Source organism: Notothenia rossii (assembly GCF_949606895.1).
Source record: "Notothenia rossii genome assembly, chromosome: 10".
NCBI lineage: Eukaryota > Metazoa > Chordata > Actinopteri > Perciformes > Nototheniidae > Notothenia > Notothenia rossii.
The window spans coordinates 11848192-11861968 of record NC_136908.1 but is presented as its reverse complement, the minus strand read 5'-3'; the positions used below and the strand labels follow the sequence as shown (position 1 = coordinate 11861968).

General features: G+C 39.9%; 1 protein-coding gene across 1 annotated transcript in view; it reads right to left on the bottom strand.

The window, feature by feature from the left end:
* Positions 1-11119: 11119 nt before the first annotated feature.
* calcr (calcitonin receptor) overlaps positions 11120-13777 on the bottom strand; it is a 53143-nt gene continuing 50485 nt past the window's right edge. Inside the window, exon 22 of the mRNA XM_079654698.1 lies at positions 11120-12510. Coding sequence (XP_079510824.1) covers positions 12289-12510 — 222 coding nt within the window. The 3' untranslated portion in view covers positions 11120-12288. The remainder of the gene's footprint in view (positions 12511-13777) is intronic.

The window sequence follows — 13777 nt, the reverse complement described above, 5'->3', positions numbered from 1 at the left end:
CCCTGCATAAATGTGTAGAGAACAGTGCGGCAGCGGCTTTTTTTTACAATAACTGAAAAGCTCATCCTAATGTCGTTTGATGCTACAGCTCCACCAAATCAACCTCCTCATGCGCCATATTTTTTATATTCTCCGTTTACCAAACAAGATCACGTAATGCTGAATATAACAGCTGGGGGAAGCTTTTAGTATTTCATAGTATACCAGATTTGTGGTGAGCTTTTCTGGACTTTCCTTTATTGGTGTGTTTAGTTGATCTCGTCCCCCCTGCCCTCAGGAACGCAAGTATTCCAGAGTGATATTTAACTCTAATCCCACTCAAAATGCAGTTTTCTTTTCAACAGGTGTATCCACTCCAGAACCTCTACTTGAACCCTTCTAAGGATTTTCCGCCATAGCTTTCATCGCACTCCTAGCTCTTATGTTAATGACTCTGACTGCCAGAGGTGGGAGGAGAAGTTCTGCACTCCAGCTTGAATTAAGATTTAATGTTCATGTGTGTTTACTAAGAGGGGATACGTTTTTTATCATCAGCAATCTTGAAGCCGCTCGGATTCTTCGAGAGCAGTCTTTTCATCAAGTTAAATATTTGATATCAATTATTGAAACCGTGAAGTAATTGTCTCTCTTCCTAAATTGAGTTTTCTAAATCTTCAAAGTAAAGTAAATGTTCAAAGTTGAATTATTACTGAACACAACAACATAGTATCATATAGTTTGTTGAATATGCTGTTTCCAAGGTCAATGATGAACTTGGAACCTCAACTACGAGACCCAAGCTGTAAACAAAAACGTAATTATCCTTTATTCATAAGATCTATTGGAAACACAACCCTCCCCTCAGCTCCCAGCAGCAGATTGTGTGATATCCCAGAAGATTACACAATCTTTCTTTTTGAGTGCCGTCTGTTGACATTGCTTTGGCAAAATCCACCGTCCTGTCAGATCTTCAGATTTAGAGCAGATGAAGATATTTGCCCTGCCACACTTCTGTCATCCTCTTCTCTCACACTTATACGTGCCTTGGAGCACTTTGAGTAAGATGACCATCAGCCCTCTTGATTGCTTGTTTTCTGTGGCGTTCAGGATAGATTTTTGATCTTGATGTTGGTAATCCTGAAGGTTTCAGTGTGAGCTCAGGGGAATGGGACTCACACACAGACTGAGCTCAGCGCTGGATAACTGAGCTTCAACAGGTTTTCCTGGATCTCCCTGTGGATTCCCCGAGGATGTAAGAAGCCTCAAACAGAGGACCTGCTCTGGGTAAATCTACCATCCAATCCTCCTTGGACCTCTACCAGTATTATTTACATATTCAAATTAACCTCAGGATCAACTTGAGGTTTGTGTTGTGCACTCACTAAACCGGATGCATTATGCATATATGTTGTGCATGTGCTTGAATTTCTCAGAATTATTAAAATATTTGCACTGCTGGCAGCCTTTGTACCTTTGTAATACAGGGGGGCAGAAAAAAGCAAACTTGTTTATTTGTTCCTCCAAAAAGTATTTCAACTGCACATATCCAATCAATCACACTATTTAGGCAAAACCCAAGAGAAGCATCTCATAAATCCAAAAAGGAAAATCTGATCCTGCTCAGTCTAATCTTTGTCGCTTCGCCTCCAGAATCCTGTGTTCAATGTCCGTACTCTGCAGGATTCTCGGGTCTATCGTCCCTCAGACTTATTTGTCACAGTTGTGTTCTTTTTAATCTCTTCCACTTCAGCGGGTATTTTTAGGACTTTTGGAGTGAGACAGATTGGCGCTATCTGGGCTTGGTTTCAGCTCAGAGGTGATACGGCTGTGTAGCGGCGAGCACGCCACAGGCAGCTTTGAATGGAGTAAACAATGCCATATCAGAGAGAGGAAGCTGTCCCGTCCTTTTGACTGTGTGACTTACAGTGGCACAGGAAGAGCCTTCAAGTACTAACGTGTGCGGGCTGTTAATGTTGAGACAATTAGAAGATCTGTTTGTGCTGAATGACACACATACTCTTCCATTTTATATTTTGACACTTTTACAATGACATGTTTAATGACATGTTATACAATGAGATTTTTATGACATTACATTTTACTATAATACGACTTTTTGTGATGACATAAACGTTGACATTTTTATAAACTTTTTTTTAAAACAATACTTTGAATGTGTTCATCATTGACACATCAATGTAATCATGTGTCACATTTTTTTATAACTAAAATAAAACAACATAAAGGGAACAAATGTGTGTGCGTGTGCGTGTGCGTGTGCGTGTGTGTGTGTGTGTGTGTGTGTGTGTGTTTTAGACCCTCCACAAAAACGCGGGCCAAAATCCTTGATTATGCGGGCTAAAATCCTTGATTATGCGATTAAACATGCAGGGTTTTTATGTGATTTTATGCGGTGAAATTGCGGGAAGTTGCGAAATATGCGGAAAGTTGCGAAATATGCGGGGAAAAAGAATAACAATTTTTTTAAATATCGGGCTGGGTTAACCCTAACCCCCTAACCCTAACCCTTTATTCTCTCTCACACACAAACTGCCACTAACGTTAAACCCCTTTACTATTCAATTAAAAACATTCAATGTTTATTTATTGTAAAAGCAATTGGGCTTTTTTAATCTCACAAACACATCCCCCCCCCCCTCCACACACACACACACACACGCACACACACGCACACACACACACACACACTTCTCCGCATCATTCCGTTTTCATTTACTCGTTCGTTATCTGACCAGCTTCAATCTTGTAGGCTACTCACTTCGTTTCTTGTAGCCCTCGGAAGGGTTTTGGAGGTTGATCCCTCGGTGAACGTGAGTTTAATGGCTTTCTTGTCCGCAGCAGCAGAAAGCATTTTCGAATGTTTGAATGAATCAAAGTGGGTCGTCCCCGTCGATTTTCTCTTATGCTCCAACACACAGTTGCACGGAGTGCAGAATAGTTTCCCCCCACTTTTTGCCCGGTCTTTAGTAGAAATGTTCGTCGGTAAATGAGATGGATTAGATGTTTTCATCTTGGTGTTTTCTCTATCGTGTGAGCTCCACACGTTCACTCTATACTGTGTTGCTTACATTCTGTGATGCGCGAGCTGATGACGTCACGTCAAGAAGAGTCAACTTTTTTTTTGTGTCTACTTTGTGTGGAAAAATGCGGGGATTATGCGGCCTTTTGATAAATATGTGGCCTTTTAAAAATCTGCGCCATTTTGCTGATTATGCGGTAAATTCTGCGATCGCAGAATCGCGTTTTTCTGGAGGGTCTAAATTGTATGCATGTATGCACAGTATGTGTAAAAACATCAACATGTGTAAGAGAATCATCTCCAGTCTCTTATTTCCAGTGAAATCTGTATCTCTTTAAGCCTACCACGAGTTCACACCACGGGGTAATAAAACTGAAATAAGTTAGTGCTTCTCCCGCTGTGCTGGGATTCCTCATAAAATGTTTGAGCACCGTGGAAAATCCGAGCACATAGCCTTCGGATGGAAGGAAAGCTTTGGCCGCCAAACCCGGCGTTTAACGAGGCTCTCTGGTCCCTTAACTTTAAGCACTTTGGTTTTTCGGCTGTTTAAAAGAATTACAACACTGTTGAACATCCGTATTTCTGCGCAGTAGATGTTGAAATCTGGGGCTCAAAGGTCATTGATGCTTGCATTTTAGTCGCGAGGGATCAGAGATGTTTGTAGGATGACTGAAACAAAAGTTTGGGAAATGTTTCCAGCGTAGAGGCTACATGGTTCACCCGGTTGTATTCTTCAATGGGACTACAGAATTCGGTTGACACGCGGTATTATGTGTATGACCTTTTGGGTTACACTCAACAGGAGGTGTTATTATAGTTAACAATGTCTTGCAAAAGGATTTTACATCAAATTGTTCTCAATCCCTGAAAAAACCTCACAAAAAAGAAAGTGCATTAAAAAAAGTTATTTTTCTTTTGTGTGAATGTTAACAAAAAAAACCTTCCCCATCTCTGAGTAATACCTCCTACATTTTAAGATGATTTAAGGACAGAGTACAATATGTGGATGAATCAAACTTTTCAGTAATGTCAGCAAGGAATATATTTGGTAATTTGTTCACCACTCTGCCAAAAATATACAAGCAGACAAACAAGTCAAAGTGTGGAGACGCGTCTGGCTCCCTAGGATCTCTAGAACATAGCTCTGTTTGGGTAATTATTTTTTCGACACTGTGCATAATTGCGTTTTTGCTGGAGAGTGCTGAAATATCTGTCAGAAATGAACCAAAACACAGAAACACACAAAGCAACAAAGGATTGTTATTTCAAGGAAAGCCTCTCAGTGACCACAGCAAGTACTCTATCGAGGGCCCTGATAATTAATAATTTGCCTCGAATCCCATTAGTGTATAAAGAGGGAACAAGTGCTATTAGTGAGACATGACTGAGACGGTTATCGTCTAAGAAGTATTATAAGCCCTAGGCAGACTGAAAGCCTCCCCCTGCTTTTAGAACAAACAAACCCTTCATTTGCTCTCCACACCATCAGGTTGTGTTTGGCTTTTTTGAAAAGATATCAACTCTTTCAGGGTTTCTTTTGAGACGACATGACTCAGTATGTTAAGTTAAGTTGCACACGGTGAAGCAGCCTCCATCCCACGCAGATGAATCCTCCTTCACCCTTTGAAGGTTAGAATAATATACCTAGAAGCAAATGCTCTTTCTCTCATCTCTGTAACCCTACAACCCTCAGCTTTAACCCCTCTGCCGCGATATGAAATAAGATATAATGTGGCTGTAAATTTCAAGTGGATCTGCTTCGGGGCAATGCGTCTGCACTTATGTTCTGAATATCAAAGGGTTTAATTCAAGAGGGCATGGATAATTATCCCGCGGCGAGCATTGTCTCCCTACAATACATCAGAGGGTATAAGCAAAACAAAGCTCATTTAACATTATAATTTATGACTGCTGCATTGTAATCCTGAAGGAGGAGTTATTTCATTAGGTAATCTCTATTCGATGCTAATTTTCTGAAGCTGCAAAACACCATCAAGTGCGAATTTAAATCCAATAAAATCTTAATTGTTCTGGGCTTTGTGAATAAATGTACTTCGCCTTTAATATCTGGAAGCTGTAAGCACACCATGGTGGAAAAAAAACAGAGATGACATGAGAGTTACGGGAAATAGTCAGCTCATGTATCTGGGGACGATCATGCACTTAGAATGAATGTTTCCTACTGTAAAATCATCATGAATAGTATCTCTTCTATACTCCTCCCCGTACTTTCTTTTTACAAAGTGTTCCACCTCGCTGAAATGTTCCATGCCTGCATGCAGCCACTACGGTTAAATCCAATCACGACTCAAAAGTCCTATCTCTCTGGAGCAGATAGGGACGATGCTGCAGATTAGTCCCTGAGCGAAAACTGATTTTGATGGTTTGATTTATTTACTTTCGACACAGCGGCACTGAACACAGTAGGGGTTCCTTCTCTCGAATTATGCTCAAAATGGCTGACACACACACACACACACACACACACACACACACACACACACACACATGTCTTTCCTCGCAAGTCTCCAACAAACACAGAAATAGGCAAGAACCAAGTACCAGAGACATTTTATGATCCACTCTTTTAGGACATTATTTTATCACAGACAAACTTACCTGGACATTTCACACAGCTGTTGGTAAGGCCTTCCCTTTTGTCCATTCTGAAATATGATTGGATAAATAGCAGTGACATGTGTCTCTTTTTATTAAAGTGTCTACAAACACTGCTTTATCCCTTTATATTAGTCAAATGTGTTTATTGAAATCTGTACATATGTCCGTTGTCCTCTTTAGTAATGTCTTTGGCTGCTACAGTGAGGCTGTTTAAGTCTTCACATTGTGAGTATGTGTTTGTGAATGTGGACAGATTCGTGTGATGGTTTTGCGATCAAGCTAGTGGCGGTCATGAAACTGTGCAGGCCCCCGACCCAATTTAACATGCTGGTTTGATGACATCACCAGAAGGCCTCCAGTTTATTAGTAGTTTCCTCCTCTTGAGACTCTCTGGCTTCTTTTATATGGCCTGCTGGTTAAACATGAGGATCTGCGGCCACATAGTGACAACCTTTGGTTTCTCAGCACTCCAGGCATGTTTGTTCAGAAGCCCCGACTGAGAGCAGGGTTGATTTCTGCAATGCTGCGGTGAACCGTCGCCAAGCAGAAAACCAGACATGGGTGAATCACATGTACAGCAGAGTAGGTAACAGAAAATACGTTTAAAACTGGTCTTTTCTCCATTGTCCTTGTGGCTCTGCAGCGAGGCTCAGTTGAAATACTTTTCCTGCCGCGACAGCTGAAAACACTCCAAGCCCTGGGTGGAAGAGTTACTCTGCATATTCAGAACACTTGAGAAGAAATGAATAGACATGACTGAGCGAGGCGCAGACTGTGGCTCTGCCAAGGGGCCCTCTGTGTATTTGTAGACTCACAGCTCCCAGTAAATGTTTGGTACCTGACATACAATGTAAACCTTCATATCAATATTTATCAAAACTAGTTTTCTTTGGTAATGTGGGGTATGTTTGGTTTGTAATGTTTCTGAATAATACATGAACTCTTTCTATATGTACAGTATTAATGATATAATGCAAATATATGATGTTTATTGTCTGGGCCCCTGTTCTCAAGCTTATAGATTATTGAGGTGTCCCATATCACATGTCTCCTTTATGTCTTATGATTGATATATATTTTTTGTAACTGTTTAAAAAACGATGTGATTCCTTTACTCACATTTTGATATTGTTTTCAATTAGCTTGTATAGAGCTACAGCATAATTGCCTTTGGTTTGGTGTGCAACCCTAAGATTCAAATGCAACGTTTTTGTGGGCGGCACGGGGCATAGAGGAGGAAAGGTAAGGAAACATCCAGGTAAACTTTGATCTGAGCATTCAGGGTCAGAAGCTGAGGGCGTGGTGGATTCAAGTGACCTGGAAACATCTGTAACAGATGAAGATTGGAAAAAACGTTCATGTCTTGTTTTAACACCACGGAGCAAAACAAAACACACAATTACTTTCACAGCTGATTTCTGAGCTCAAACGACACATTCTTGGATTTGTCCGGTGTCCGGCGTGATTGATCTTCGCTGTCACGGAAACTGTTTGAATTCCTCAAATAGCCCGCCGCTTACATGTTCCTGAAGTTTCCCATGCTGCATGCTCCCAAGATGGAGTCTGTTCAGAGCAATCTACAGCTCCTTCCTCCAACTTTCTGCTCCATTGTCTCATTGAATCTCCATAGCAGGAGGATTTATGAAAATTATGGAGATTTAGACCCCATTGTATCGTCATTATTGCATAGACCGTCGATCTCTGCCTCCAAATGCAATACAGTTTGCATACAATTTCAGACTTTGCATTTTAAGATACATTTCATGATGAATTTGGGTTGTGTGCGTTGACAGGGGAAAATATTTATCAGAATCATAACAAAAAGGCCTTAACACACGTCTAACTTCATCATCATTTTGTTATTATCTCACAAACCCAGAAGCTTGTGAATACGCAGGAGAGGACGTCTACATCTCAGCTGAACAATTAAGATTCAGCAGAGCCTGAAATTGCTTATTATATATATTTTATAATAGCTGCCTATAAAAAAATGGCTGAAAGATAGTCACATAAAGGAGAGAAGTTGGCCTTGTTAGTGGGATAAAAACCTTAATTTGACGCAGGGTGAGAGCGGCCGTACATCTGAGAGACAAATGGTGTCAGTGGAGTTTGTGTTCTGTACACATCTGCTGCTGGCATGTGATTTGAGCTGAGGTCTTATAATTAAAAGGGGTCTGTATGACATTGCCAAGCTCGGGGGATTACAAAGAAACCAAAATCGAGGAAGACTCCCGTTGTTTTCTCTGCGCTCTCATTATACAAAATCTTTCAACCCTGAAACATTGACGAGAATAGTTTTGGCGCTCCTGAATCATCACAGAGCGCTGAATGCTTGAAAAAAAAGTGTGTTTGGAAAAAAGGAGTCAATAATCTCATTAAAATCATTTGAAATCTTCATAATAACAAACCTTTTATCCTTGAGTACAAGTTGTAGATTTGCAGCTTGTTTCTCTGATTGCTTAGGAAATAAAGAGCAACACCAAATAGTCTTTTATATCTGTATTCTTGTGCTAAATACTTACAAAAAAAATAAAACATCATTCAATTTGGCTTTTACAAAATGCATTTTTTTTTTTTTTAAACATCAGCTTTGAGATGACGCCACCTCGGAGCTGAGAGGGAGGAAAAGACAAACACAAGCCGAAATGAATGACAGGAACATAACCAAAATAGCTGTCAGAGTATTTCACAGTGTAAAGAAATCTATCATATACACAGTGCCTGCTTGTATTTACACGAGTATGAACATACAAAATATACACAATCTGTGTTTCCAAAACACAGGAGATTAATAGCGTGTCTTACAGTGTGACAAATCACCGTTATAAAGAGAAAAGATGAATTTCATACTAAAATAAATACACTTCTTTAAAATTAGCAGTGAAACCTACTCTTCACGATGAATAGCATGAGGATTGATTGTCTCTCTGTTCCTTTCTTGTACCTCAACAGTCATTAAAACATTATATTGCAACAGGTCCAGATGTCTTGGGGCGCTACATTTTAAGACTCACTTTTTTCTGTTGGTTAAAATTCTCCTTTACAGCTACAGAAGTTAAGAGCTTCATTAATTGTATTAACTAATTACACTAATTTCATGTGTCTATTTATCTGGTTAAATCGTCTTTTATTCTGTCTCGATAGCAGAGGTGGGAAGTAACTAGAGTAGATTTACTCAAGTGCTGTACTTAGGTAACATTTTGAGGTACTTTACTTGAATATTACCATGTTTTGCTACTTAGTTCTTCTACTCCACTACATTTCAGAGGTAAATCATTTACTTTTTTGGATTAATGATTTGAAATATAGTCAACTCCTTAAATAAGACTTAATAAGCTACCCTGCAGTATACAAAGTCATTCAAACTAGCTGCACTTTTACCAGCTTTGATAACACTTGAATGCATCATTAATCAAAACATATCATCATATATTATTTTGAAATGGGCCAATCTGCATAATGAATACTTTTACTTTTGGCACTTTTAAGTATTTGTTGATGCTGATACTTTTGTACTTTTACTTGAGTAACATTTTCAATGGAGGACTTTTCCTTGTAACGGAGTATTCCTACACTCTGGTAATTTTACCCCACTACAAGATCTGAGTGCTTCTCCCACCTCTGTTTAATAATAACTCTAAGCCAATTATTACAAGGTGCCTTTACTTACATTCTGTAACTTCAGATCCTTACTCCGTGTGACTAAATGTGCAAATGTTGTTTCAGCTTCACATTACAGGTCCATGGTAAAATACATTTGGATTGAAAAAAAGAAGAGGCAGAGCCAGAAATGGACCCTATTACAAATTAGTTTATGGTGACTTCATAACTGAACTTGCGCATTTAGAGATAGATTGGAACGGACTACCAAATAGTGATTTTAAAAATGGTTAAGGATTTCAAATATGGTGGTTATATAACATAGAAAAACCTAACATCTGATGAAGGTAGTGAAGTCTTGAAATTAATCAAATGTAAGCAGCTTTGTGAGAGCATGAGAGACGTGAGGTGGCTAATCTCGGTCAACAGACTTGCGGTCAGAGCTGTGGTCTCATGGAGCTGCTATGTGAAATCTAAAACATGTCCGATACAGTTTGTTACGCAACATTTTGCAAATATAAATAAAAAAATGTTTCAAATACATTTGAACCTTCTAATATCTCACACATTTTGTTATTCCAGTTGCCACTGAGCTTGACGAAATCCATCACAAAATCAACAAACATTAAACAGATAATAACCCATAAAAGCATCCATTTAGCATTGATAGAACCAAACACGTGACTTCAGAAAACTCTTCGATGTGTTGCGATTGTTTTCTTTGTGATTTTGGGGGTATTTGTCAACAAACCCCATGAAATGACAAAAATCAATAATGGAGTCTCACTGTCTCCGCCAGGCCTGATTCAGCTCCTTCCTTTGGGCTGTAGAGCTCCATTGTTGTCCCCAAAATGATTTAAAATCACATCTATCAGCAGCACAGGTGCACTCAGTGATATGTTGCTGTGTCACTATGAGCATGGGCACTGCAGTTCATTTGGTGTCAATCATGTTTAATGTCCTGCGGCTGTACATTCTCACTAGAGCACCAACAGTGGGAGAATAGTCCAGGGAGTAACATTAGCAAGATATTAAACTGCCCATCCATTCAAAACATTACTTGGCTTTAAAAACACATTTCTGTAAGTTTTAAAGATTGAAGTCTCATTGAGAATGAATGGATAGAGGCAGTAAGGTTAGGGGAGTTGTTAAGTTTGACAGACAGTTGGTTTTGTCTTCTTAAGAGGCTTGCGGTCAATAACAGAAATACAGATAATCACTAGCCATATCCATACAACATTGTCTTTAACAAATATTTTACTCCTTGGACCTTTTTTCCCCCCATCTGAATAAGTAGGCGGAAACTTTTTCCCTTGAGGAATTTAAATGTCGGCAATTATTTATTCAGTTTAGAATCTCAATGATCTACTCAATGACTTGAATCAATAAATGCCAGAGACACTGCATCTATCCAAGTTCTATAAGTTCGAGGAATACTGATCAACTCAGTGTGGTCCTTCGTTTATACTCTCAATTTTCCTTCTCCAAAAAGCCTGGCACAGTTAAGACAAAGCAACAATAAATTGAGAATATGAATGTAAAAATATTGAGGGCAAAGAGTACATAATTCATGTTTTCAGAATTGTGAACATGCCTTTAAGATGTGGATTTGTTGGCTGTTCACACAGTATGGATGTGATCTTCATTTCATCTTTAGTGAACCTTTCCTTTGCCCCGGGTGCTCTTTAATACACAATGCTACAAAGTTCATGAATAAATATGCAATATAACTTTTTGAAAACAAGAAAAGGAGATTGATTAAAGGCATCGTGAGCAAAAAGGATGATTGTAAAGTAAAACAACAAGTGAGTCAAATAGGACACATTGCAGAAAAGTCAGAATAATTCATGGCATACTCAAACGCAGTGAAACAACTCTAGCGGCGGTTCGACCTCAAAATAAAGTTTTTTAATCGTAAACTTTTTTGTGCATTAAAACGTATTTTTTCTTCGCCCTGTGATGTTCAGCATCGGCACAAGAACAGCAACTGCCAAAACAACGAAGCAGTTTGGAGTGCAGCATCACAGGGCACACACTTAGCACGCACGTAGGAATTGACAAGAATAAAATATTAATAAAAAACTAAAATAAACGCTTTTTTTTTTCAAGTGAAACATGGTGAACATACATTATGTACACAATTCCAGAGCTTTAAGCACGGAGGGTATTTTGACATTTGACCTCCATCATGGCACATACGATCAGGTTTGTGAAGTTGTGTGTGTGTGTGTGTGTGTGTGTGTGTGTGTGTGTGTGTGTGTGTGTGTGTGTGTGTGTGTGTGTGTGTGTGTGTGTGTGTGTGTGTGTGTGTGTGTGTGTGTGTGTGTGTGTGTGTGTGTGTGTGCGTGTGTGTGTGTGTCTTTAGCTTAAGAGTACCACCATCTTTGCTCAGCTGGACATGGTACACCCCTTCGTAGCTGTGACCAACTTTCAGTACCCTTTGGTATCGGTGAGATTAGGAAGGATACTACTTTACCTTAAAAATCTTCATGACACCCCTTCCCTTCCATTGTTTGTATTGACAATCATTGTTCTGTCCAACAACAGCAAGTCATGTGGCAACATCTGGTGAGGATACTCGGGGAGAAGTTATACGCAGATCCTCCATCATCAAACATACTGTTCAGCTCTACCTCTACTGTCAACAACTCTCACATTCGGCGCCATCATCTCAAACTGAAATCTTCCTCTCCTTCTTCACAGTCACAGTTATTTCTGTCTCGAACACCAGCACAAGTTTGGGTCACAGTTTTAGCAGCTTTAGGAAGTGACACAAAAAAGCAGCTGTCATGCCACAAGTTCTTGACATCAAAAGTTCTCAGAAAGCAGCCGCAACAGCAATGTAGAGTAAAATGAAGTGTCAGCACGGTAGCTCCTCCATCTCCATCCCAGTGAGCTCGGATCAAAGTCCTGGGCTGAACAAACCAGCGTCAGCCTGTGAGCTTTTAATCACGGATAAATGGCACATGGGGTTTTCCTTTCTTTCTTTCTCTCTGTTGCTCGGTTCTTCGGTTGTTTCCACTACTTTGCTCTCTTTCCTCCAGCGTGGCTCAAGCGTACGTCTCTCCTGATTTGAGCGCCACCAGCTCAGAGTCCTCGGTGCTGCGCCCGTTCAAGTTTTCGCTGTTGGAGTCGTGGTGGTACATGAAGGCGGGCACCTCGGTGATGGAGGTGGCCGTGTAGGAGGTGGAGCGCATGGAGCAGTGGTCCTTCCTCCTCTGACCCCACTGCGTTTTATACTGCATCCACTGCCTCTTGAGAGCCGCCTGCACCTGAAGAACACACACACACACACACACACACACACACACACACACACACACACACACACACACACACACACACACACACACACACACACACACACACACACACACACACACACACACACACACACACACACACACACCATGTAAACATCACTTCAGGGGACATTACATTGACTTACATGCATTTCCTGGAGACTTATCCTAACCTTAACCATAACCAACACATGCCTAACCCTAACCCTTACCCTTAACCGTACCCTAACCCTAATCCTAAACCTAACCAAGTCTTCACCCTAAAATTAATGATTTCCCTCATGGGGACCTCCAATTTGTCCCCATAAGGGAAGCGAGTCCCCACACGTGACTGTGTAAACAGATTTAGGTCCCCACAAGTATGGTAATGCTCGGCCACACAAACACACACACACACACACACACACACACACACACACACACACACACACACACACACACACACACACTCACACGCTTTAATATTATGGTCTGCATCTTCGTTTGTTGTCTGCCAATGGGAAACATTTTCGTTTTTTTTCGTTTTGTCACTATTAAGTGAATTTTTATTTTTATTATTTGATTATGCGAATAATGTTAAAAAAATATCAATCCCTCTTATACAGGGCAGTAAATGATATCGCAGGTGCAATATCAGCCAATATATATATTTTCCCAAACCGTGCAACCCTAATCTCTATCATAACCCTTTCATAACCTTTTGTTTTAGCATTTTGAGTGTTTTGAGATGTCAAAGTTACTAATCAGAAACATTTCTCTAGAGTTGTATTCTCCTGTTTTGCTTCTCTGATCTCCTTTGACCACAAAATGATTCCAGCAGATGAATGAACATGCAGATCAGAAGGCGGTATCGAAGCAGAGCCGATGTAAATATCATCTTGTGACAACGTTAATCCGTCCACAGTGATCTTAACTGATGCGGGGATAATTGCTGCAGCATATGTGGATCACTCAGATTTCAATCAAGTTAACAGATGCCAGTTACTGTATTAGGAAATGTAAACACGCGGAAGTCACATAACCTGGAACGAGGCCAATTGTGCACTCGGCCAGATCATCATGTTATTAAAAGGGAAAAAAGATGCAATCAATAAAAAGATTTAATCATGAAATTAAGGAAAAACGACATACTGTAATAACTGTTAGTCAAACTGTGAATTACTTTTAATTTGACTGTTGCCAAACAATTACATTATAATGAATATGCATTTAATTTAGCATTTATTAAGGATAATTA